The 25,897-nt window shown below is 40.2% G+C and overlaps 2 protein-coding genes across 5 annotated transcripts; both read left to right on the top strand.

Moving 5' to 3' along the window:
* Nucleotides 1-3,886: 3,886 nt before the first annotated feature.
* Nucleotides 3,887-5,418, top strand: gpr25 (G protein-coupled receptor 25). The gene has a single exon (XM_086200713.1). It carries the CDS (start codon nucleotides 3,893-3,895, stop codon nucleotides 4,988-4,990), a length of 1,098 nt encoding a protein of 365 aa, XP_086056839.1. The 5' UTR covers nucleotides 3,887-3,892; the 3' UTR covers nucleotides 4,991-5,418.
* A 3,389-nt stretch (nucleotides 5,419-8,807) lies between these two features.
* inavab (innate immunity activator b) lies at nucleotides 8,808-25,177 on the top strand. Of its 4 annotated transcripts, none has more exons than XM_086199011.1 (10): nucleotides 8,808-9,056; nucleotides 15,703-15,830; nucleotides 18,638-18,771; nucleotides 19,584-19,706; nucleotides 19,791-20,022; nucleotides 20,187-20,240; nucleotides 20,433-20,739; nucleotides 21,899-22,054; nucleotides 22,199-22,910; nucleotides 24,108-25,177. In XM_086199011.1, exons 2-10 carry the CDS (start codon nucleotides 15,776-15,778, stop codon nucleotides 24,198-24,200), a joined length of 1,866 nt encoding a protein of 621 aa, XP_086055137.1. In that variant the 5' UTR covers nucleotides 8,808-9,056; nucleotides 15,703-15,775; the 3' UTR covers nucleotides 24,201-25,177. The 4 variants fall into 4 exon arrangements, with proteins under 4 accessions (XP_086055137.1, XP_086055139.1, XP_086055135.1 ...); XM_086199013.1 differs by lacking the exon at nucleotides 8,808-9,056 and adding an exon at nucleotides 12,891-13,012 and having other exon boundaries at nucleotides 21,902-22,054; XM_086199009.1 differs by lacking the exon at nucleotides 8,808-9,056 and adding an exon at nucleotides 12,891-13,012.
* The last annotated feature ends 720 nt before the right edge of the window (nucleotides 25,178-25,897 follow it).

Genomic DNA, 25,897 nt, shown 5'->3' with positions numbered 1-25,897 from the left:
TTTGGAGTTCCTTTCTTTTGGAGGGTCATGGAGCAAAATGCGTGAAACTTCCTGCTAAGAACGTTACATTGAAATGTGTAAAAGAAGACAACTCTTCATACATCCTGGCAAAAAGTGAGAAAACAGGGAGAGTGACAAGAGGAAACTGTGGCCAAGAGGACAACTCTCGTATTATAGTAGTTTGCATAATGTTGCGATAGAAAAAAATGGCACCAAGAACACTGCCTCGCTCTGACCTAAAATTGCAAAATAACCAATAATAATAATATTTCTAATGGTGCTCTGGGATCACATATACTCAAACTAATAGTTAGTAATGGTAAAAATGTGCTCTTTCATGACAGAACAACAGAGAATCCTACACACTGAAATTTGTATTTTTCAATTATGAAAAATGTGACATGTATCCCTGCCTACATTTGACCCTGTGGATTTAGGCTGACACTCACATTCAGAGGATGTGGTCTTTGTGTATGCACAGCATCAGGAAAGTTGATTAAATGTTGTTGTTTTTGTTGTTATTTTTACAAGAAGCCTCGGAGCACTAAAATGACTCTGAATGACGGACTGAAGATGTTCAGTTCTTCATGTTGAATTAGTTAAACAAGAACCTTTCACACCCAAACAATGGTTCTTTTTTTCCTGAAACACTGCACCCGACGAGTGAGGATTCAAATTGAGTGTGTGTGCGCATGTGTGTGAGTGTGTATGTGCACAAATGCGCACGTGTGCGTGTAACACCCCCCCCCCCTCCATGTCTAACAATCACCCCGATGCATACCACCCTTTCTTTCCTCAAATAAAAAACAGTGTAAAAGGAAAAGAGAAATCATCCACTGTTGAAGTACTTTACGAGATCCTCCTTTAAACAGAAAAAGGACTAAGTATCCATGGGAATCTTAGCACGTTAGGGAGGCCTTTTTCCCTTCCTCTCATCCGCTCTCCCCCGCTGCACCCATGGACCAATGCAATTGTTTATTTTCTCCTATTGAGGCTGCTCCATTCACTGGCTTTCACATTGACTCTGCTCAATTGGAGTGAGACAGCACTTATTCGGGGAGAGGAATGTTGTGTTCCACTGACAGAGCAGCAAGAATGCAGAAGAAATAATTAAAACTTTTTAAAGGAAAAAGGTACAGCTGAGCGCGAGGCAGAACGACGTCAAACCAAACAATGAGGACTGACAGGATTTTCTGGCATGATGAGTATATCCACACATCACCTTGACACTACAAAGTAGAGGAGTGTTTGAATAAAGCATAATGCTAGAAAGTAGAGCAGGGATCCTATAAGGAGGTCATTCATTCTCTGTGCCTTCTTAACTGAAACTCCCCACAGAACAATGAAGTGTTCTCCGGCCTCTGCAGCCGGCTCTTGTAAGATGTAGCCTGTCCTCCAACCTCACTCTTCCCGGCCTCAGCACAATAGCTGCAAGCTGGACTTTGGACTTAATTTCTCCTGAGGTCTATTCTGTCATGAGGAGGCACTTGTAATGACAGTTTCCTCCCAGAACAATGGCCGTGTCTGTCAAAGCCTTCTCTGTCCTGTCAAACTCTGTTATCCGTCAACAGGGTGATTCTGATCATGGGGTCAAGACGGGGCAACAAATATCTGATAGATAACATGGTAAAATTACCACTATAACTCTCTGCAACTGCGTGCGGTTGCAGCCGCGGTCTCACTTTCAGGCAGAACACAAAGAAAAACAGCTTGTGTGTACATCACTAACTAGACTAGTGCTAGTTAGCCAGTAGTCAAAGAAAGTTAACAAACAACCCCCAGAGAAAAAAAAATCAAATGATTTTATAAACCGTCATCAGTTCAGATGAAATAAACTTCGAAAAAGGGAAAGGAAAAGGAGGAAACTTCAGAATGAGCAACAGATGAGTCGTTCCACCTCCAGGACAGACAGATGTGCAAAAGCTGGTGCGTACAAAGCACCACAAAAACAGTCACATTAATCTACAAAGGAAAAAGAATGATAAATATCGGGTGGATGAGTAACTCCCGACTCATTGTGGCCAACAGGAAGCGCTGTGCACTTTAATTCATTCTGTAAAAACACTCCTGAGATGGAAACGTTACCAAGGACTCCCAGTTTTCCAGGTGAAGTGAATACATACAAGCTGCTTTGACGGTGAAAGGAAAAAGGCTGCTTCACAATCTTAATAAGAAAAGAATGTTGACCCAGAGTCAAGCTCATATTTTCATCTTTAGAAACTGTTTAAATGAGCTTAATTGGGAACAACTGATGAGCTCAATCTGTGGAGTTGTGCTACGAGCAGAATACAAAGCTCAAATTTGGAAACCACCTTTAACCGCCGCAATTCTCCGTCTCCACATCTCAACACAACAATGAATCAGGTCATAACTCACTCTCGTTTCCTTTTCTCTGCCTCCCTCTCTACACATGATCAAGAAGAAAGGTGACTGCTACTGAACAGGCTCTGCTCATTACATGCAGCATTAACTCAAGCTTAGAGAAAATATATTCAGTTACATGAATTAAAACTCGGTTTTAAGAGAGAAAAAAAAACAACAAATAAAAAAAATCTAATGGATCCAAAACTTCACCAAAAATCCAATATTATCATTTCTGTAATGAACAGCAAACATGTTTTCATTAACGAGAAGGAAGATTAGTGACTTTTGCTCCACAACTACTGTCTGAATTTAGGTGGGAGGGCATCCAAGAGGTAAAGCTTACCTGCCCCCTACTGGCCAGACACGTGTAATACAATGTGTTGCCCGTACAGGAGTTAAGTTGAGATCATGTCTCATAAATAGCAACAGAAATCTGACATCTGTCTTCTATCTTTAAAATCTAATAAATTAAGTGTACTGAAACAAACAAGTGAATCTTTGTAAAGCAAAGATTTATAAAATTCATATTATTATATTGATATTATGACAGACTGCATGGTGGTACAGTGGTTAGCACTGTGGCCTCACAGCAAGAAGGTTCCGGGTTCACGGGATCTTTCTGTGTGAGTCTCCATGTTCTCCCTGTTCCTGTGTGGGTTCTCTCTGGTACTCCAGCTTCCTCCCACAGTCCAAAGACATGCAATTTGGGGACGAGGCTGATTGATACTCTAAATTGACTGTAGGTGTGGCTGTGAGTGTGAATGGTTGTCTGTCTCTATGTGTTGGTCCTGTGATGGACTGGAGACCTGTCCAGGGTGAACCCTGCCTCTCGCCTGTAGATGCTGGGATAGACTCCAGCCCCCCCCCCCCCCCCGCGACCCTTACTAGTAGGAATAAGCAGAAGATGACGATGGATGGATGGATATTATGACAATATTTTGTTGTATTTGATTTTTTTTTTACCTTTTCATTGTATTTTTGGCATCTCCTCAAGGGCATATGGAATGTATGAATTTATAAACACTGCGTTTGGGTTTTTCTTCCCTCTTTTTATCTGTGACATCATATATCTTGTTTTTATATGAATATATATATATATATATATACACACATATATATAGTATGTATAGATAATTCAATGTAATTAATATTGTTATTCTTAGGTGAGATTCTATAACCTGTTTAGCCTGCTCACACTTGTTTATGGCTAAATATTGTATTATGTTGTATGTAAAGGAACACCAAAAGTCTAACTTATAAGAAGATATGCTGAATTATCTATGGATCTATTATCCATTATATTGCTGCGGTATGCAAAGATTCATATGATCGTATTTTATGATTGTGCAGAAATTCTTCATTTGTGTTTCAGAAGTTACCACAGTCAGTCAGAGGAAGACAAAGTCTAGAGGAAGAGAGCTGACATACTCTAACTTTTTGTGGTTTTCACGTGTAATACTGAGACTCAGCATGTTGATACTGTTAGATCAACCAGCCTGCCGCAACACACTGCAGAGTCTCGCTCACAATGGAGCCCTACACGGATTATCCTCCAGATTATTACTATTACACAGAGAATTCGACCAACGATGAGTTCACTAATTTTTCCATCTTCGTGGATTGTCCCACTTCACTCCTCCAAGGCTCCAATGTTTTTCTGCCCATTCTGTACTTCCTCATGTTTTTCATGGGACTTTTTGGCAACATTTTTGTGATCTCAGTTGTGGGATGCAAAGGTAGGAAGGGTGGCCGGCTGGTGGACACGTTTGTGGTCAACCTGGCCCTGGCAGACCTCATCTTCATCCTCACATTGCCTCTGTGGGCTGTGTCTGCCAGCCGATACGGTTCCTGGGATTTTGGTGTCACTCTGTGCAAGCTGAGCAGTTACATCATATCAGTGAACCGATTCTCCAATATCTTCTTTCTGACCTGCATGAGTGTTGACCGCTACCTTGCCGTGGTGAAACTGATGGCTTCCAGGAACCTCAGGAGAAGTGGGTGCATCTGTGCCACCTGTGCTGGAGTCTGGATGAGCTCCCTGATTCTTGGCATTCCGTTCCTGGTGTGCCGAAGAGTTGGTCAGTCCACAGACGGACGGTTGGCCTGTCAGGAAGATTACAGCTCACCTTTCTTTCTTGGCCTGAGCTTGACCGTGACGTTCCTGGCTTTTGTCTTCCCAGTCTTCATCATCATGGTGTGCTACACCCACATTGTCCTTCACCTCCACAAACACTGTGCTGCTGCAAACCCCCGAGCTGAGGCCCGCCGCAGACACTCCCTCAAGATGGTCATTTCTATTATTGTGGCCTTTGTGGTGTCCTGGCTCCCCTTCAACATCCTCAAAGTTATCATAATCAGCTCGCAGCTCTTACAAGTTGATCTGAGTTGTGATACTCTCTCCTGGCAAAGAAACGGGCTCCTCGTCTCCTGCTGCTTAGCTTTCCTCAACAGCTGTGTGAATCCAGCCATTTACGTTTTCTTGGATAATCACTTCAGGCAACAAGCTAAGATCCTGTACAAGAACTGCACCAAGTGGCCACTGATGCAGCAGAGCCACAACTCTTCAGCTTCTTTCGCCAATATTGGCACATTGGAGAGCCTCAGAACAACTGGTGGGAAACCATAGCTTCAGACGGAGCTGAGTGTTTGAGAGATGGCAGACTCTTAGCTTTAGCTTGGACGGCAAGTAAGAAAAAGTGTGGAAAAATTGTTAAACCATCTTGATAATGATAGGTATTTGATTCATTACTGGATAAACTATGAGCACATATTTAAATCTGAAATACTGAGTGACTGAATTCTTGTAATTATATGATCTAAGACAACTGTATATGTCAAGAGGTTAAGTTTTGTCACTTGCCCGTTATTTTCAATGTTCAACAAATGACTGTTTTTCAAAGGAAATTCTTTACATCTCTGTAGCATTTTTGCATAGTTTCCTAACTTTCCTGGTCTTAATATCATCTTGACAGTGATTTGTTGCATAATTTCTTTCTTTTCTAACAAAAAGCAGGTAAGTTGCATTTAATAGTAACTGCCGCATGAACACTTTTGTAAGGAACTGCTTTGATGGAAGTATTAAAATAAAAAATTCAAAAGTGTTTTGTTGTATGTCTTTGAAATGAATGATAAATCACTGAGGGGATTTAGCTGTCAGGATAATTCCACTCATTAAAACCAAGTATTGCAGTATTATTATTACGGTGAAAAGGTCCTCTCTAAGGTCACATAATGTGTCCAATCGGGTGCAATGACATGAGGTTGCATAACAGAAATTGAGTCTTTAAACACAACCTGAACCTTGTCTGTCCGCTGATGTGGGATGACATCATTAAATGCTGTTATGCAAAAAAATCTGAAGTTTTGGGGTAATGGCAAGTTACATTTACAACATATTTGGCATATTTTCCTGGATTTGTCATGAATACATTCATTCACAAAGGTAATCCCAGGAGTTTACAGTTAGTTTTTTCTTAAATAACAAAAATTGTCAATTTACATCATTTCACTTCCACAAGTTAGCTTTGAAAAAAAAAGTTTGAAAAAAAAAACACAAGAGCACAACACGAATCAAGAGAAATTAGTACTCAGTTAATATTAAGATACTTAAGAGATGGGCGTAACCAGCAAATGCTCCTAAATGTGCCACAAACCTGTGAAGAACACAGCTGAGCTCTGGAACGTGGGAGAAAGACGACACTGCCGCTTGTTCACTAAGCTGTTTTATGGTTTTAAGTGTAAGGACTCACAGGACGAGGCATGGGATGAGGCATGTGGCATCTTAGAAATCAAAGTTATTCTCAGTTTGAGGGAAAAGTGAGTGACTGAAAGTTCAAATGTTCAAACGCCCACTTGCTCCTCAGTCACTGGTGAGACGACCCGATCAGTCGTCATAGTTGGTCTGCGCCCTCAGTGTCAGGAATTCCCCGCACGATGACTGGATGAGCTGTTGATCACGGTCGTGTTTCAACAGAATCACAAGCTTTTAGTGGAAAGTTTGACATAGACGGAGGATAATTTGTATTTTGTCAATATAAAACTGACTGCTTGATGTTTGATTGACAGACAAAATAGCATTTACTCTAATTTTGCATAAAAATGCTGTGTAGATGATATGCCTGCGCTTTTCCTTTTTCCGTTTATTTTTTTTAAATGTATGCACAGAACATTTTCCCCAAGTTTTTGAATAAGTATTTTGCTCTTGAGGTATTTTATATTTGTATTACAAAATACATGTATTTCATTCTCGCTTAAGTCCAACTATGTTGGGAAAAGATTTACATTCACCATCTTAGTGTACATCAAATACCTCCTGGTACAGAAATGGGCGACTGCTGCTTGTTACTTATTAATCTATTCATTAACATAAAAGTGAGTTTGCAAAGTGTCTGGGTGATTGTCTTCACGTGTTCTGTACACATTAACACATGCGGAGTCACTTTTCAGAAGTCGATGAATCGTTTATTTTAATTGCCTAATTCAAATGAAGTGAATTTTGGAAAAAAACAAAATTGTTAATGTCCGTACGCTATCGAATAAATATTGTAAATATTTTGAGTTAGTAAAGATTTTGTATGACATTGTAAGATATTTAAGAATAACCAAATGACATGCACATAAACCTGAAACTGCCTCAACTCAACTTGCTTTATGAAAATCCATTATTCAAAATTGCATCAAATCTAAAAAATGAACAGTTCAGATTCCTACTTTATTTCAACTGCGAAAAGTAAAATTGGATTTTCAGATTGAAATCCAAAATAGAGACCATACTGTATGTCTTTTTTGCAAACACTGACTTGCCAGACGTGACAAGACCTCAGCTCGAATGTTTCAAGTGAGCCATAAAACAGTTTCTGTTACTGGTGAGTCAGTGAACCATGTCATCACAGCACCATCGCAGCTCCAGGATTTGCAAAAACAAAGTAAAACAGATTCAACACAACTCAGGTTATCCAAATTAAATCAAGTGTGGTCCTTGGTGCTATTTGTAAATGTGAATTCAAACAGTAAATGTCAAGGAGGATTTTAACCTCGATCATAATGAATGTTAAACGTGTTCTGAGGCTCCTCGTCTTTGAGGTAGTTCAAAGTGAAAGTCAGAGGTCAGGTTGATGTATTTTTCTTATCACAAATAACTTACGCCTGGTTTAGATTGCTTCTGATATAAAACACTATGACTCATGAATTCCCTATTGTTACAGAGGGGATATCTGCTATGTCCTCATCAGCCTGCGCTTCCAGGAATGATTGAACATACTGTTACTTTTCACTGCAAACACATACATTCACACAAGTTCATGCTGCCCCTGATGCACTGTGGGTAGCTGTGGTTTCTGTGTTCCTTAAGACTTCAAACTGAAGTCTTCAATCTGTAAAAAGGTCATTCTAGACGAAAGTACATTGAAAGTTCATTACCAACCCTTTAAGTAGTATCCCTTTAGTTTTACCCCCCCCCCCAAGAAAGAGGTTAAGAGGTTTCACTATTACAAAACTTGCAATTGTCCTGCTGTAACTGAAACTCCAGCATGATATAAACAGAGAAAGACAAGAAAGAGTAAAAATGTGTACTTAAACAGCCCCTTCAGGACACAAATGTCACTCATGGGGAAACCATGAGTTCAGGATATGCATGAAAGGTTTTAATATATGTGTGTGTGTGTGTGTGTGTGTGTGTGTGTGTGTGTGTGTGTGTGTATGCATAATTTTTTATCAATACCTAAATGTAAAAGTAATCTAAACTCTCAGTTTTTTTTTAAATTATAGATTGGTGGAAAGATGGACTCTTTGAGTGGGAAATCACGTGGTTAGGAGTTTATGTAATACACTGGATCACTCCGGAGGCTGAGACAAAACTATACAGGGCTCCAATGTATGCTGTCAGCTAAGGCAAACAAAAGAATTCGTTTCTGTTTGTTTTTTTTCAAACTTTAAATACGCTTTCTAGCCAGAGCCAACTGCAGATTTACCTGCAATGTCTTGCCGGGAGACTTCCCGCACAGCTGTGGAAGTGGATCGCTTGTGAGCCGTTCAGTAACCCATTTTTAGTCCGTAACTTACCATACTATATTGATTTTTTTTAAAAAAACAGTCCGTCAAGTGCAACTTTATAACCTTAAAAAAAACTATGCTCATCTCGTGAATGTGACTTATGATATGCAAACCATTAAACCATTCATTCATATTTTAGCAAGAAACATATACATCAAAATTTTAAAGAAGGGTTAGCCCTACACCTAAGAAGACAAGAACAGACATCAGAATTACTTACTCCATGTTTTAATTAGCCTAATACATTTCGAGTAATTGTAAATTTCTTTCTGATGGCTAACATACACGTCGCGAGTCATCAATCACCATAGTAAATACTGGATGTTGTAAGGTTTCCATAGTTTGGACAGCACTTGAAAGCACCACACATTTCTGTACTCTGCTGGGCTCAAAGGCTCTCCAACTAAAGTTGTGTTTGGGAAGTAAAACACCCTGGAAGTATCCGCGTTTGACTTTATTCTCTCGTTTAGACCATAATAGCCTTGTCATAGGATTTAGTGACGTTTGTTATTTTCGTCAGTGTGACGGAAACAATCCTCCTGCTCCAATCTGGAAAATGCGAGCTGATGGAGCGCAGACTGTATGCTCTCAGAAGAGGCGACGCTAGCTAGCTAGCTACCTAACTAGCCTTAGCTACTAAGGTAAGAGCAAAAATAGATGGCACAGTGTTGTTGTTGTTAACAAACATTGTTTACATTGGGATATGATTTGTTTTTTCAATTTGGTTTAAATCACTGTCTCTTGAAATGCCCACATGCGAGTAATGGGTTGAAACATTTCGAGAAAAAGCCATTTTTAAAGCGAGGTTCTACACTTTGAAACTCCTCAAAGCCGAGGCCCCTCATCCTTTTCATGCAGCTGACCAACCACGGGTGAAAGGATGAGTAACTGTAGGGATATCCTTCTTTTCTCCCATGGGAGATTTTCAAGACCGACAATGATAATTCTGACTTTTGAGCCAGCAGATGGGATTTTAATTGAGATATTGACAAAAATTTGCACTGGTTGATTTGTTTGCTTTATTTACATCTTTTCAGTGTTGACATAAATTTACAGCAGCATAACATTGTGTCACAGTGCGTAACTACACAAATACGAACAGTAACATGATGGTAAACAAAAGTAGTTAGTTTTTATTATATATTTTATGTATTTATTACATATGCATAGGCTTCATAAAAAGAAAAGTTTGTAAAAGAGAAGCAAAGCATGAACTACCGACTGTCTAAAGATATCACATGGACAGAGAAGTATTTGGCTTGCAACATCCGCTTTTCGTAGAAATGCACACCGCATTATTGAAAACACACCTTGGAGGAACAGTTAATGTTCAAGACACAGTTGGGTGTGACACTGCCTAGCATGAAGCCAAAATTTGTAAAGATTGTCTCAGCATATGATACTCTATGTTTCATATTCAGTGTTTCTGCTTCTGCTCCATGTAAAAGGCCATAAATTGGTTTGTGATAACCACAGTCTTCACATTCCTGAGCAATGACCTGGGGGCAAAGGACAGAGGTGGCTCTACCCCTGAAACCTCCCTGACCCTCTGATGGGACAACCATGACTAACATGTACTCTGATTTTTTAAAATTGTTCCTGAGGTTCTAAAGGTTCCAAATGTATGAAGTTACACCTAGGATAGTGTAGCTTTGTTGAAAAAATATTATCATGATAAAGCAGTGTAAGCTTTTTTTTTCCCCTTTCAAAGCTTCCTTGTGGGTAATATTCTTGTGGAATGTAAATAGAGTTGGTGTGTGAATTTCCTCTCTCAGCTGCACGCTAGGGCTTGACTTTCATGGTGGTGCACAAACTGAATCAAACATGATTAAGTAATTCATGTCAGACACGCCACATCTCCAAAGGTACAGTTTTCATTTCAGTTCTTTAAACTCACTCAGAGCCTTTAAAGAGCTCTGCGTGGTGTTGGCGGGAGCCAGAGTGACGATGGGTATCAGTCAGTAATAGGAGGAAGGCTGCCTGCTTTGTTTGCCTTTTAAATCCTTATAGTCTGTAGATCGACTACAATTCTTATTCATTTGGTTCTTTTCACACAGTAAACAAAGAGATATCTTGAATAGAAAAACTTAAACAACACACAGAACAGAAAAAAGGTTTGATGAAATGCATGAATAACAATAAAGAGTTTGCATTATGCTATGAATGAATTAAACCACGTATGCATGCCTTTAACATGACGAAAGCAAAGCTTTACACTTCTTAACTTTTTCCTGCCTGTTCAGCATGACGTTTAATAACCTTAACCTTCTTTGTAATTTATTTAGCCACTGGTTAGCAATCTCTCTTTGAACACATAAAATCTTCAAAAGTAAGTGTTGTATTGACTGACAATTAATGCAGTAGAACAAAACCTTAAAGATATTTGAAGATCCTGTTAACTAAAGACCGTTTTACACTTTTAGCTGAAAGCCCATTGTCTTGGAGACAAGGAGACTGGACTGTCAACAATGCCAGCTTATATCCAGGGTTTAGGACTCATTCCTGCATCACTCAACATGTCTTTGGCGTTGGAATCAAACAGTGTACTTCTATCTTATCGTCACTAAGAAATTTATACTGATCAGTTGAGTGATTTCTGACAGTTGGTGGTCAGGGAACATAATGCATTTGTCATGTCACTCAGCAGAGATGTATAATGCTCTGTAGTCACCACCAGCATATGGACTCAAAATAGGGGACCAAGACGGGTATATCAGTGCAACTTTATCATTCAACAACACCATCTATTAGCATCTGTTGGATGAACCGCAAGATAACACAGTAAAGAATAAATGGCTGATAGATCTGCCGCCTGGCCTGGTAGCTGATTGTTACTCACACTGGCACCAGTAGTACAACTGTACACTTATAAAATGACTCGAGAACATTTAAAGAATTTGTTTAACCAGCTGCTGGGTAGCCTACACAAAGGCCCCTCTCTGTCTCTGTGGGACTGCCGGTTTATAAAAATCACCCCTGACACCCACCAACTGGTAACACTGGGCTAATGTTGTCAGAGGGAAGTGGTTGAACCAGCCACTTGAATAGTTTAGAGGATTAAATGTGGTTGAACAGATTTCCCACTGCAATTCTGTATCTAATCTAAGTTTCTCATGATCAGAGGAGCTGATCATCCATTTGTGTGACAGCATTTCTCTTATATCTGATTTTAGATTCACAAAATAGTTGGCATGCAGCCTGTTTACACAGACTGCTGCTGCTGCTTTTTTTTTTTTTTAACCCTAAGTTAGGATGTTAATGTTGTTCCTCTCCACAGCCAGTACTCACAAACCCACTTTATGACTCTATACTTGGTCTACATATAATTTTAGGAACGTGATTGTAGTGTAGTAAATAAAAATTGTTGGCCAGTATTTTTAAGTTTGCATACTTTATAGATGGTTGTCTTTGCTTTTCCATGTATTAAATTCATTTGGCTCTGTTGCCTTGGAGACTTCGATTTGCCAATGTCACATCTAGACAAGTACAGAATTTGCTTAAACACATAAAATATGTATTGGCGTCCGTCTGTGATGCAAGTATCTGTAGTATATTTGATATCATTGCCTACAATTAATACAGCAAAATACAACAGAAGAGCTTTGTCTGCATTGCTGTTATTTGTAAAATGTGGCCTGCTGTTCTCACACGGCTAAAGCTAAATGTAGAATTTACTGAATCAAACATCTCACTGCAGCGTCTGCTCTACCGATGCCATATGTCATGTGAGGTCTGCTTTTTGGGTGTCTGAGAATTGCTGGGGCTTCTTCGGTGTGTCTGGGCACCAACATTCCTGGAAAGCCGATTGAATATTGAGCGTCAGAATGAATGTGAACCATGCAGTTGCACAGCAGCTGCCTCTGGGTCTCTGTAAATCATTCGGACAATCCCACCAGCATGTGTTTCCTTCTTTTTAGCAGAGGCAAAATCCTCGGTTGTGTGGAAGTCTGTGAAGTTTTGGATGCTCCTCTGATGATCATCTAAGGAGTTAATTGTTGTGTTGATCATCTCTAATCCCTTTTTACTGGCCCTTTGAACAACCAGGAGATGGCAGTAGACGTGTGAAACAGATACCCCATCTTTGAAGGAGCTGAACACACATTTATTGTCATTGTGAGAACACAATTGAATTGTCAACTTTTGTAACCAGGAATGAAAGCCATAATCTGTTAGGAGTTTGACAACTAATTTATGAGCAAATATCAATAATAGAAAGATCCTGCTGCTGCTGTGTATTCTCCTACCCTCTAATCTTTCCTTTTAAGTCAGGTTTGTTTTCCACCACCCATCCATCACTGATAAGAGGGTGAAATTAAAGTTATCTGTCATTGTCTTCGTCCATTGTTGTTGACACAGTTTCAAACTCAGACGGGCGAGCTGAGTTATATGATACTGACTCAAGTGCTCAGCCCTCCGTACGTGGCCACTCCTTTCCAGCAGGCAGAGCTTTCTTAGTGGGCGAGTCTCTCATTCCTGTCCAGACTCTCAACAGCTTAGAGGGCTCTTCTTTTTGTGCAATTCCTATCACATCGGCAACTCTTGAGGGACTGTTCTCACTCCAAAGATTTTAATCGTTTTCTGAGATTTTTTCCAGGACGTAAGTATGTTTTTCATTTGTTGTTCATTATTCAATGCTTTTGTCCGTCATTCTCATCTGTATAAGGTACTGTTATATTTCCTATTGCGACATTGTATTCAAGCTGTGTTTTTGTTGTGAATCTTTTTATACTACATTAACGGAGGAAAAACTGCCCTCTGCTAGTGATTTGCAGTGTAGAGTTTTAGTACCTTCACGGAAGGGAAGCTGGGCAGGTTGTTCCTACCTTAAGTTCTTATCAGTTCCACAGGAAAAGGTTTGGTGGTACTATTCTGCCTAAGATTGACCATTTAAAAAAAATACAACAAAAATAAAGTATACTGAACAAACATGCACTACTAAATATTATCAGAAAAGCAGCATCAACAGCACATCAAAGTATGTCAGTTTCTGTTACCTTTAAAGCACGGCCTCATACGTGTGCAGTTGAGCGACAACAACTGTAATTCTTTAACAGGATATCTGAGATCACATTGACAAAAGGGCAGTGTGAATGACATTTTATTTTCAAACTAACTCAGTTTAGCACTGGTCAGTGTTGCTATTTTAGTTTGGTGTGCAAAATCAGTTTAAGTTTAATTTGTCAAACACAGCAGCCACTTATCTCTGATTTGGAGGTGTGAAGGGTCACTCACAGTCATATGAGCTGTAGGCAGCATGTGTCACGATCAGCCAGGGTGATAATGGGAGATGTTTTGGAAGCACAAGTGTTTCTGAATGTCCAGCTGTGACTGGAAAAGACAAACAGCCACCTTGTATACATGTTGTATCTCATGAAGTCACCTCGTCAAATTGTTTCTCGAAACATTTATTGTAGGGAAGCCGCTACTCAAGGCGAACCCTCCCTGTGTGATGGAATGCAGCTACTGCAACATTTAGTTAATAATCTAACCAGCAGTTCCAGGGTTTCAAGTTGACATTGGCTGAATATATGGCTCATTAGATGTGAGACTCTTATCACAGTGATGTCATCATATCACATCAGAGACTAACAAACAGGAAACACCCTAGACTTGGCAACCTCCATGTTAACTCAGGCTGTGAGCGACGATGACTACACCTGACAGCAGGGTCAAGGTGGCACGTCACAACTGAATCATCCAAGCAAAAGCTGACATGAGTAAGCAATAGCCTTTGGAAAGCTTGTGTTATTGCTGGTAGGATCAGACTGTTTATTTTGACCACTCATTCGTGCAGCGACTCATCATGCACAGTTAAGACTCACTGATCTCTCAGTTTGAGTACTTGAATCTGTTTTGTCTCTTGAATGTTGCTGACGATGTATGATAATAGCAAAATGAATATAATTATAAAAAAAATTGGAATGATAGATATTGTGGACTTCAGACAGATTTGGGAATGGGATGTTTGAGTATTGAAGGAATTTTTCAGTTTCCTGAAAATGTTCGCTTGGACTTACAGATGAACTGATAAGGTTTTGGTGGTCAAAGGTCAAGGTCAAGGTCTCTGCGACCTCTCAAACAGTTCTGGCTTGTGAATGCTTTATATCACAGGAGCACATCAAGGGATTTCCTTCTAAATTTGACACAAATGATCAGGGACTCAAGGATAAATTGATCTGATTTTAACATCTTAGGCTAAATTGTGTCACCACCTCCATTCCAAAAACTTGCTTTTAATAAATAAATGAATAAAATATAAATATATGCCGTGGTAGCCATGAATCCAAAGAAATAACTTGAGAAATCTCTTGTCCCCTTCGTCCTTCTTAAATTAAGATAATATTCAATGTCATTTAAACACACATGTTTGTGAATTAGGACATTTCTTTCATTATTCTGCTACTCAGTTGCAAGATCTACTAATAGAACAGAGGAGGAAGAAAGTGTCCAACTAAAAAAAATGAACCAAAAAAAAGAAAATGTACCATAATGTCATGTGACACAGTTTACCATATCTTAATGTTACAAGGCAAGAGAGTATGTGTGCCAAAGTACAATCAGTAAATTGTTGCAAGCTTCATCCCTGCACAAGCCAGGAAACATAAAGAATCATTGATTGAGGCAATAATATGATCTACTGAGGATTCATTAGAGTCTAATAGTCTCCCCGTTAATCCACGCTTGTAATCCTCGATGAACACCAATACCAGTTTCGGACGCTTGCTTTTATCAACAACCAGTCTACAATGTTTTCTAACGCTAGCTAGCCCTGAGGCTCTACACGCTTATGTGAACCCTCAATCAACCACTTGTGGTAAAATTCTTGGCATCAGGAGGCTCATCCATCTTGTCTTGTTTGTCAGTGCACTCATTACCTTGCAGACACTTTTCTCTAAAGGCATTTTAGGATTCTACCTCCATTCGCCACACAAAACTCATATGAAGGATCTTAATGTTTTGGTTCTAATTCTGAAAATATGAATGTTGCTGGAGATTTTCTTAAGATTCCTCTGGAAATACAGTTACTGTTACTAAATTACATGAACTTTGGCTGAAGCTTGTGCCCTCAGAGTGCACCTAATTTTTAAAATTATTTATTGATTGCAATTGAGAACAATCGCCATGTGATATTTTCATGCAGTTGGCCATGTGAGATTGTGGCTGCAGCTCAGAACACAGCAAGGGCATTGGTTCTTTGAATTGTCAAAGCAAGTTAAACACAATATCCTGCAAAATTGTGACTGAGATTGATGTTCAAAACTGATGGTTTGAAATGATGTGTTACAGGACATGGTGATCAGCAATTGTGCATTTTTGCTCCACTGAAGAACAGCAACAAGAAGTGATTCGACTGATCTTCATGGAAGGTACTGGAGAGATTAGTGATACTGACAGTGGGATCATCCTTCATTCAGGTAAATGATTTTCTCTGTCTGTCGTATTTTGTACAGGAATGCTCAGGTTACAAAACACAGAAAAAACACAGGAATTACTTCAACTGTGGTCATATATGGCACCATATCTTTTGCTTGAAACAACTGAACTTGAAACACCACAGCATTTGTATTGCTTTTACAGGTTTTGCTACTCCAAGTGCCACCAACCTCTCAGCCTCATACCTCTGTTTGAAACACTGGAAGAAAGTAGTCGTATACTGTTAGACAGCGATACACTCACCATCAGACCACTATCAGCTGCCATGCTACCGTGTCCATATTTTGCCTGTTTGAAAGAATTCTCGATACAGAGAAGTAGTAGTGTGGTTCCATGCTTAATTTTAATAAACTATTGTGAAAAAACAGTTGAAAAATGGTCATAAATCACATTTTGATGAATTATTTAATTTCACTACTTGTTACAATTCATTCATTCATTCAACATCATGGGTGGACTTGTTTAGGCTACATTTCAAACATTCTCCTGTGTGTGTTGGCGCACAACAAATTGCAAGACAACGCACAGAAATACGATTTATTACTCATAAGGTGTGGCGCAGGAATGAGTCCTAAAACCTGGAAATCAGTTAACAGTTGAACAGGGTCAAAAGTGTGTGTGTGTGTGTGTGTGTGTGTGTGTGTGTGTGTGTGTGTGTGTGTGTGTGTGTGTGTGCGCGTGTAGGTGTGTGTTTGTGTGTGTATGTGAGTGTGAGTGTGAGTGAGAAAGAGAGCATGAAGGGAAGAGCTGGCATAAATCAATACAATGTGCACAGCTCAACAATGGATTTTTACTAAATTAAAATAGTAAATAAAGGAAAATCAATGTGTGGTAGTCAGTGTTGATACTGCACTGTCTCAAATGAATGAATGCATTAAAAAACACTTAGAGGGCCTTGTGCAAGTAGCATGATGCGGTGGTAGCATAACTTAATGACTCATTCAGCTGCAGTGACACAGTTATAACCTCTTATTCTTCATCTACGTCTTCCACTGTGCTGCTAATTTTGTACTTCAGCTATTAAATTCGGTCCTCAAAATTAGTCGTCATGCGACACGGTTCATCTCTTTTCTTTCCTTTTTTTTTTATACTGCAGAGCCATTATTGGATCGGTCATGCTTGCTAGTTGTGTCATGCAGAATGCTAAATATGCTTTTAAGCGATGAGCTGCTAAGATTCAGGCTCGGTATGTAATTCTCAATCACATGATAAAAGCACCATTTATATGACCACTAAAAAATTGGAGTTCAGGAGACTATCCCCCTTTTATGGGTTTAATACTCTGTAAATATTACAGCTTAGATGAGCGGTGGACTGTTGGATTGGACAGGGCAAGCGAGTTTTTTTTTTTTTTTTCTTATTTCTTTTTTTTTTTGAAGCAAAATACAAAAACACACTGGTCAGGAGGTTGTCTTTAGTCCTCTATGACAGGAGTTGGAAGTTTTCAGAAACATGCTCAAACTAACACATTGACAATTTATTGATCGACCTTTACTAAAGGCCATCACATTTTGTTGTTGTTATTGTTTTGCTGCCTCATAGAACCAGCAGCCAATGTAAGAAGCCTTGTGTTTGCTACGCTCTGTTGTGTTCTGATTAGTTCTAGCCACTCTGACATTCCTTGCACCTTAATTGAGCCACGTGATGTCTGTTCTCTACAATGAGAACATGTCGGTCGGCAAAGAATAGGGACATTGTCACTCTTGCAAGAGGAATTCTCTGCTCTATTGTAGTAACGCCACACTTCTTTCCTGTCACACCTCAGATGTTTGTCAGTACCTGCAGGGACTCTGTTAATAATCTCTGAAGGTATGCGGTTCTCAATGCATTTAGCCCCAAGCCACTCCCACAGCCTGGAGACTAATCTTGATGTCATTAGTCACCAAGGCGACAGACAGCGCCAGTTGAACACTCACACATTGTTGACAGTTGAAGAGATCCTGAGCACAGTTTCAGTGTCCCTAATGAAAACAATAAAAACAAAAGATGTATGTTTAATTCTCGGTGTAGTTGGTGTGTGTGTTTTCATTGTCCATTGTGATTTCAAGAGTTGATGAGCGTGTTTTCTGTCTGAATAAAGAATGTTTTGAGTATGCCAGAAGAAATTGTATGACACAACATTTAGCTAGCTGCACCCAACAAATTGACCTCTAAGGCCATGTGTATTGTTTTTTTAGTGATGCTTTTGTTCCAAAGAACAACAGGAAACAAACACCTGACCTTTTTACATTCACTGAATGAAAAGTTCAGCTTTAGTCCATGTATTTGCCGATTCAGCTTTCTCCGTATTTTACTGTATCACATTAAATTAATTGCCTTCTTGGTTTAAGGGCAATCAAGCAGGTTGAATATTTTCATTAGATATCACTTTGGGCTCTTACCAACATATTTTTACTTTTTAATTAATAAATAAATGAAATGTCTGCATGATTCTGGTCAAAAGAGAGAATCTTATCCTCATTGAACAGGTACACACCAAATGTGAAATTGTGGGCAGAAGTGTTCAACAGTTAGATTGATAACGGGTGGTTTGTTGTGTATCTTTTTATGTCAGCAGAAAAAACATTTGCCATTTCCTTCTTGTCTGCCTGTTGGCCTGTGGCAATCAACTAGGACAACATCGGCTGCTATTGATGCATGGCCAGTGAAACTGGCTATCCCCATTTTAAAGAGAGTAGGAGGCATGACATGAAGGACAGCTGTGGAAGGCTACTTAATGGTTTTCATTAGTAAACCAATAATGCTTTATTGTGCCAAAAAGTTAATTTGCTTCTCTGTTGTCACGTAGGTTCAGACAGTCCAACTTCACATACAAAAGATGTGACCACACACACACGGGCCATGAAGCTCAAGCATCAGTCACTCCAAGACCGGCTGGAGTGCTGCATCCTGGAGCTGAAGAAACTCTGCATCCGGGAAGCTGTGAGTAACTGGTCCTGGTTTATCAAGGGCTTTCTAAAGCCAGTGAAATGAATCCAGCATCTGACTGTTGTCACATGTCTTTACCTCTCTCAGTCTTTACTATCTCTGCAAAAAAGATCAAATAGAAAAATGCCTGACAAAGTACAATAAATTTTCAAATTTGATACATGCTCATATTTGGAAGTGTCTGCTATGTGTGGGTGCCCCAGGGTAAAATCCCAGGACGCATCATTCTTTCCTGTTGACAGTTGGGCTGGGCGCTCCTGTCGGGACATGCTTAGGTGAACTAATTGGAGGCGTGATGCCTCTCCCTTCTCTTTGTGACAAGAGAACAAGTAAGCTCATTGGCCGGTCTTGGGTTTTGATCCGTCTGTAACAGTCGCTGACTTGGAGTGACTCAAAGAGACCAGTGTTTTTACGACTGTTCTCTAATGAAATCATTAACCATGCATTGTCACGCTGCAGGTCTGGTTTGGACATGGATACCTGATATGGACAGAGATTGAGATGTAAAGAATGTGCCGTGAAAGGAAAAGCACAATTGTGCAACAGTCACTATATGCCTCAACATGCATAGAGAACTGAACTAGATGCCAGTAGATCATTTCCAAGCTGAATGACATCTCTGACTAATTTCCAAGAGGAAGTGGGTATATTTATTGGAAATGATAAGTAAAACCAATGTATTAGTGTGTGAAAATTCCCCTTTGTTTGAGGGCAACATTTAAGCAAGTTTGTCCTCTGACAATGTAATTGGTTTAAAAGTGGCTTTGTGAACGGTTTTGATTTGTGATTTTCTTTATCATGTTTAGGAGCTGACAGGCCGGCTGTCAGACGACTATCCTCTGCTGCCTGGGGAGAAGCCTCCACTGATTCGCAGACGCATCGGAGCAGCTTTTAAACTTGACGAACAAAGCATCCCTCAAGGAACAGAGGTAGAAGCATCATCTGACTGAATGAAAGACTGTTGGTTTTGACACAGTACATAAACCTTCTTCTATCTGTCATAAACTATGCAGGAGTCAGAATTGAACTCTGTGGATGCTGAGTTAGCGCTCCAGTTGAAGATATACGAGGCAGCACGGAAGCTCTGTGAAGAGAGCCACCTGAGTAAACCTGTTAGAAAGAGCCGGCTACAGCAGTGCAAGCGGGAGGAGAAGAAACTCAAACTGCTGCAAGAGACGGCCTTCCAGCTGCGGCTGGAGCACGGCCGAGCATCACCACTGCCAGCTTTTAATATTACACAACAAGGTGAGAGGAGCCCAGCCAGTTGGGCAGTTGAGAAAATAGCTCTTGAAATTTTCATTTGTAATTATGTTAATATATCTTGAACAATTGTTGGCTGATATAGGTTTGCACCAATGAAGTGACTGAGTTTTTTTTATGTAAAACTCACTTCCTGTTTGATTTTCCAGATCTTGGTACATCTGATGACAGCTCTTTATCTGATTCTGTAGTTCAAGATGAAGGTAAGGGCCCAGTTTTCTACCAGTAGAAAACACAATGTTTGTCTCTTGACCTGTAATATATGAGCTGAGGATGTTTATCAGTAAAACCTCAATGCTTATGTTTTCTCATCTGAAAGTGCCTCCTTTACTTGGAGAAACTGTTAAGGATCTGTGGATAACTTGCAGGCACCATATGCTCAATTTATTTTCTAGAAGTGGCGAGCCAGTCATCACAGCCGTCCTCAGGACTCCCGTATCCAGGAGAGACAGATCCCTCACAAGCACTCACTGTGTCATCAGAGTCACACGCCGATGGCTCCTACCCGTCACCATCTGTGACTCCACTGAACCTGCCACTGACCCCAAGCCAGTCGCCACATCCCAGCCTTGACTCGACGCTGAGTTTAAACTCAAGCCTCGTGTATGACTCTCCTCCCATCCAACACTCCCCGTGGACAGAGTCCAGCCTCGACCAGCCATACCAGAAGAGCAAGAAGTCACGGTCCTCCAGCAAGACCAGGTAATGGAGGCCATCCATCATGAAAAATTTTTTGTATCTCAATTATTTTAGTTTGCAAAAGCAGAGTATGATTCCAGGGATTGTTGTAAACAGCATGAAATGCTGTTTATCTGGCTAGTATCAAGCCAAGTTTGTGACAATTTTATGAAATTTGGACAAACTTGGACAGCTGAGGGACTAATTTGTCTACTTTTGTTTTTGGATCATTCTTCATTTGCCTTCCACCTAACAGTAAATACATTATGTAATTTATGTTATGATTAAATAATTTAAAAGGTCTCACACCTTGCGGTCACTTCAGCCTTCTTATCCTCTATTTGTTATACTCTCGCTAACTGGTGTAAGTGTTGCTCTTAAATGTGCAACAGTGCCATCTGCTTTTGCATTAATGAAACAGCGGTTAACAGCTAGAACTGACAGAACTATGATAAAATGAATGGCGCTGAGGTTTAACTTTGATCATTCACTGATTATTGGAATAAAGAATCCAGTCTTTGACAGTGTAACAGATAAAGGGTGTGCACATTTGCTTAGGTTTACCCAGTATTGCAGCCAGAATGTGTCAGAGGCAAATCAAAACAATATAAAAAAAACTTTTTTCATCCATCCATCCATTTTCTTCCGCTTATTGCTGTTAATGGTCGTGGGGGGGGGGGGGGGTGGAACCTATCCCAGCAGCTACGGACGAGAGGCCAGTCCATCGCAGGGCCAACACATAGAGGCAGACAACCATTCACACTCACAGTCACACCTACAGTCAATTTAGAGTATCAATCAGCCTCGTCCTCTCTTGATGTCTTTGGACTGTGGGAGGAAGCTGGAGTACCAGAGAGAACCCACACAGGAACAGGGAGAACATGCAGACTCCACAGAAAGATCCCATGCCCAAGCAGGGACTCAAACCTGGAACCTTCTTGCTGTGAGGCGACAGCGCTGACCACTGCACCACTGTGCCACCATTCTTTTTTCATTCAACTGTATTTCACTGAATATTTGTCATATTTTTAATGTTCAGTTTATTACTGTTATTTGTAATAACAGATGCTACTATCAAGAATAAGTGTTGCTATTAATTCACAAAATTTTAACCATTTTTTTTTAGGGTTAACGTAAACTGAGTGACAGAATATGACACAAAATATCTCTGCATGTGTTGAAGCAGTCCAGCCAAAACCAACATGTTGCCACCGTTGGAGGCCTGCTTGCCACATTCTGCCCTGCAGCTTCAACTTTCTCATCTGAAACTGAGCCGCAGCCAGTCGAACAGCACGCCCACCACCCCAGAGATGCGTGTGCACAGGCAACTCTCCCTCAGGTACCAATGGAACCTGTACAGAACGTCAACTGCAGATTGTTACAGATATTGTTTTATGAAATCTGGAGTACAGTATCAACATGTTTGGGTTTGTCCGGTGTCTTTGCTGAGCGGCTAACTTGCTGTCTTACATTCTCGGCTCAGGTTGTCCAACCCTGAATCTTCATTTGGCCTTGAGAAGGAGCGTGGTCGCACCAGAGGTCCGAGGAGGCGACTTACAGAATACAAGATTTTACCAGAGACTCTTCCCACTCTGATGCAGTATGCAAACCATGCCAGCTCTGAAGACAGCAACTCTGAACACTCATTTGCGTCCTATACCAGCTCCCCCCGTCAGGAATCACCATGTGACTTAACCAAACAATATCAGTCTGCTGCATTCCAGCACTCTGGTCCTTTTGTCAGCTATGGAACTCAAGCCTTCCCACATACTGGCTTTTACCACAATCCCAGGCACCAGTCCAGCCCCAGTATTCACAAAGCCTATTACAATGATGAAGTGGTGTACCCGCCGGATGTGGACATGCCGCGGAGCTATTGTGTCCAGCAGGTTCCTTCTCCTTCCAACAGATACGACTGTTGGTACAAAGAGGCTCCTGTGCCCCTGCAGAGAGCCCAGAGGCCTCTCCCTACTGATATCAGACTCTCCCCCTCCCCAGCACAATGGGACCATCCACACTACCGCTCCAGTGGCCTCCCACGACAAGTGGTGAACGAACAGCTGAAATCATGGCACCGGCGCAGTCAACTGAAAGCGCCCAGGTCCCGCTCCCTTGATAGGCAGGGAGCAGTTCGAGTGAAAAACATGGCGGCTCGGGAGGCGCCCTGCTACCCCAATCAGAAATACCATGAACAGGTAAGCCAAGAAACCTGTCTTCATCAACAATCTTTGTCTGACACTGGGCTGGAGAAAAATACTGCAGCAAATAACTCATAACTAATTATAGGAATTTATTTTTGCCTGCCAATTTTCACAACATATCTGCCCAAACTGAGTTCTGAGTAAATGAGTTCAATTAATGAAAAAGTTACTTGTTTTATGTGTAAGTTGGCAGAAGAAAAGGGGAATGTCATATGGGGAATGAAATATGAAATTAATTCTTGGAATTGAACATTAATTTTGCTGTTTTAACAATACTGACGGCGTATTTCCGTCTACTCATGGAGCACATTCCAAACATCTCCTCATATTTCTGCTCATTATTCCTTTGACTTACATCTTGCTTTTAAACATAGCCACCTTTCAGGGATCACTCTAACAGCTGAAAGGCGCCAGCACATACACAAGGTGACACGGCTGTCGCAGCCTGTGTGCTTCCATTTTAACAAGCTGAAGTTGCGTCCCTCGCCACAGGAGCAATAAAGAACCTATTGATCTATTGATCAGTTGATATTTTAACGCAGTCTGATAAAACGACAGAACTTATCAGATCTGAGTACAGTACATTTTGTCAGTTGTTACAACGAAAAGCTCATTACATCAAAGGCAATGGTTTTTTTGGTGGGAAGGGCTTTGGGTTTTTTTCACTACACAATAAAATGGCTAAATGAAATCAATGTGTAGTCATGATCATGTTGTTGAAACGATTGGAGTGGGTAGAGTGATCTCAAGACACTGTAGAACACACAGGTGAATGAAAGAATGTTAAATGAGCTGCTGCACTCTTAGAGTGTGAACGCCACGTTACGTATTTGCCTGATGTACTTGTAATGTAAGTTCAGCTGAGGACAATAGCAGCTATGTTTTCTGACATCAATTAACCGATGAAGACATGTGATAACAACTTATATTAAGGTTTAGTCATGAAGAATTGAAACCAGAAGACCCAACTAGTCTGTTGTCATGGCTGAATCACAAACACAGATCATGTACAGATATACTGCAATGTTTAATTCCAAATCAATGTTAAAAGGAAAATCTGCTGCAGATCCACTTGTAACAAATATCAAATCATTATTAAATCCTTTTTATCTCCTACATGTAGTCAATTTTTACAGTGCACCTTAATTGTGGACCAAAATGATCATTTATTTTTCTGTTTCTAACTTTCAGGTTATCCAAAGAAGTGCTCTGCACATAGCTGCAGATGACACTTACGGGCACTGGGTTGTGGACGATGGTACTCACTATGTAAGTCAAGTGTAAAAACATGCAACTCAAAACCTAACATAGCTCAGAGGCTGCAACTGGATTACTGCCAGTCAACCAAAGTGAATGGTGGGAATATCCAGTTGGACGAAGTGTTCATGCAGGGCAAGAAAGAGCATCTTGACAATAGTAGAGGTGCACTCAGAGAATGCAGACCTACACACAGGGCCATGGAATATTTCCTGAGATATAATGAAAATGTCAAGAGGCACTACATGTTTAATATTTTTAGGAGAATCATGAACAAGTGTTTGACTGAATTTGTGTGTGTGTGAGTATAATGTGTTGTGAATGAGAGCAGCAGCAATGCATTCATATACAGGGTAGACTGATTCCATCCATGACTCCAGCTCTTTACCCGTTTAGATACGATGAATTCATGTGTTTGTGGTAAAATACAAGTCAAAAGATGTCAGATTGACAGCAATGTCAGCCGAGCGTTTGGTACATAGAACAGACATCAGAGAAGTTTTCTGATCAGCTGGTAGGGTCCAACTGCAGTTAGAGGTTGCTATGGTGATGGTAACTGCATAGTTTCTACCGAATGAGAAAAGCTCCTATGAAATTATTTGTAAAATTGTTAGTGGTGTCAAAAATGTGGGAAATATAGTGAGTACAAAAGCATCTGCTTTTTAGATTCCCTCCTGAAAAATCTGATCCCACTTAAGATTGGAGTCTTTGAGGCAGGTCACTGATGTCATACAGAGGGTCATGGTGCACAATGTGAGTCTCTGTTCTTAAAGAGTGACCTTGTGTGAGAGAAGAAACCGGACAAAGACAGCCTTGGAGAAAATGATTTGTGAAGAGTGATAATTATGGCTGTAAGGACGAGTCAGACATTTTTTAGAACAGTTCATCACCTTCCCTCACACTTTGTGTGATGTCACCCCCTCTAGAACAGTCCAATAATTAAATGTTCTGTCTCACACAATGATGCAATTTTGTGAAAGCAAAAAAAAAAAAAAAAAAAAGCTCATGCATCCAACACAAGATTCTGTTTTGCTCCCAAATGGAATGGGTTCTTCACCTAGGTTCTTCTTGCCCTTCAAACAAGTTTTGTGAAACCCCAAACTTTAGCCTCAAATTTTCCAAACTCATTGAATTGACAACTCTCTGACTGTTGAAGTTTGGATGCACCTGTTTTTCGTTTGTTTTTTGTCCTTTCTGTATGATGATTCGGAGGAAAAATGTGGCATTGAACAATGTAATTGTTAAAGGTTATGAATTGAAAGTGGATTCACACTCCATCACTGTTTTTACTTGCAAATCTGACACCATAAAACAGCTTTCTGCAGTTTGACAATTGGATATTAAAGTTGTCTTTTCAACTAGCTGTATGAAGGAAGTAAATCACCATGTAAAATAATGTAAATGAGCAAAATATCCCTTTTTTAACTTTTTTTTCTAAGTATATTTTGTGCGCAATGTTGCCTTAACTAAGTCACCATGTTAATGACCTTGAGCTGCTTAAATTACACATCACTTTTGTCCTCTCAATCACGTACATTTAGCTGCAAATTTGGCTTGTTTTTATACCTGTATGCCTCTTAACTTGAATTACTGACAAAGTTAAATAGTGAAAACTAGATAGTAACTTACTCAAATGAGAATCACAGTAGCAAATTATGACAAAAGCATGATGCCTGGCAGCTATCAACATTTCCAACTGAAATTTAAATATCCTGAGCTTTAAT

Source organism: Aulostomus chinensis, chromosome 3, assembly GCF_037954235.1.
Source record: "Aulostomus chinensis isolate RoL2024-O1b breed Wild chromosome 3, RoL_Achi_v1.0, whole genome shotgun sequence".
Classification (NCBI taxonomy): Eukaryota; Metazoa; Chordata; class Actinopteri; order Syngnathiformes; family Aulostomidae; genus Aulostomus; species Aulostomus chinensis.
The sequence above is the reverse complement of the archived record's forward strand: the minus strand, read 5'-3'. Positions and strand labels throughout refer to the sequence as shown.

What these genes read in the sequence shown, in the direction of transcription:
- inavab (XM_086199011.1), top strand. Translation starts at nt 15,776, where the DNA reads ATGGAAGGTACTGGAGAGATTAGTGATACTGACAGTGGGATCATCCTT. An exon ending in AACTCTGCATCCGGGAAGCT is followed by an intron (nt 18,772 to 19,583) that starts GTGAGTAACTGG and finishes TATCATGTTTAG; the next exon opens with GAGCTGACAGGCCGGCTGTC. An exon ending in GCATCCCTCAAGGAACAGAG is followed by an intron (nt 19,707 to 19,790) that starts GTAGAAGCATCA and finishes TAAACTATGCAG; the next exon opens with GAGTCAGAATTGAACTCTGT.
- gpr25 (XM_086200713.1), top strand. Translation starts at nt 3,893, where the DNA reads ATGGAGCCCTACACGGATTATCCTCCAGATTATTACTATTACACAGAG.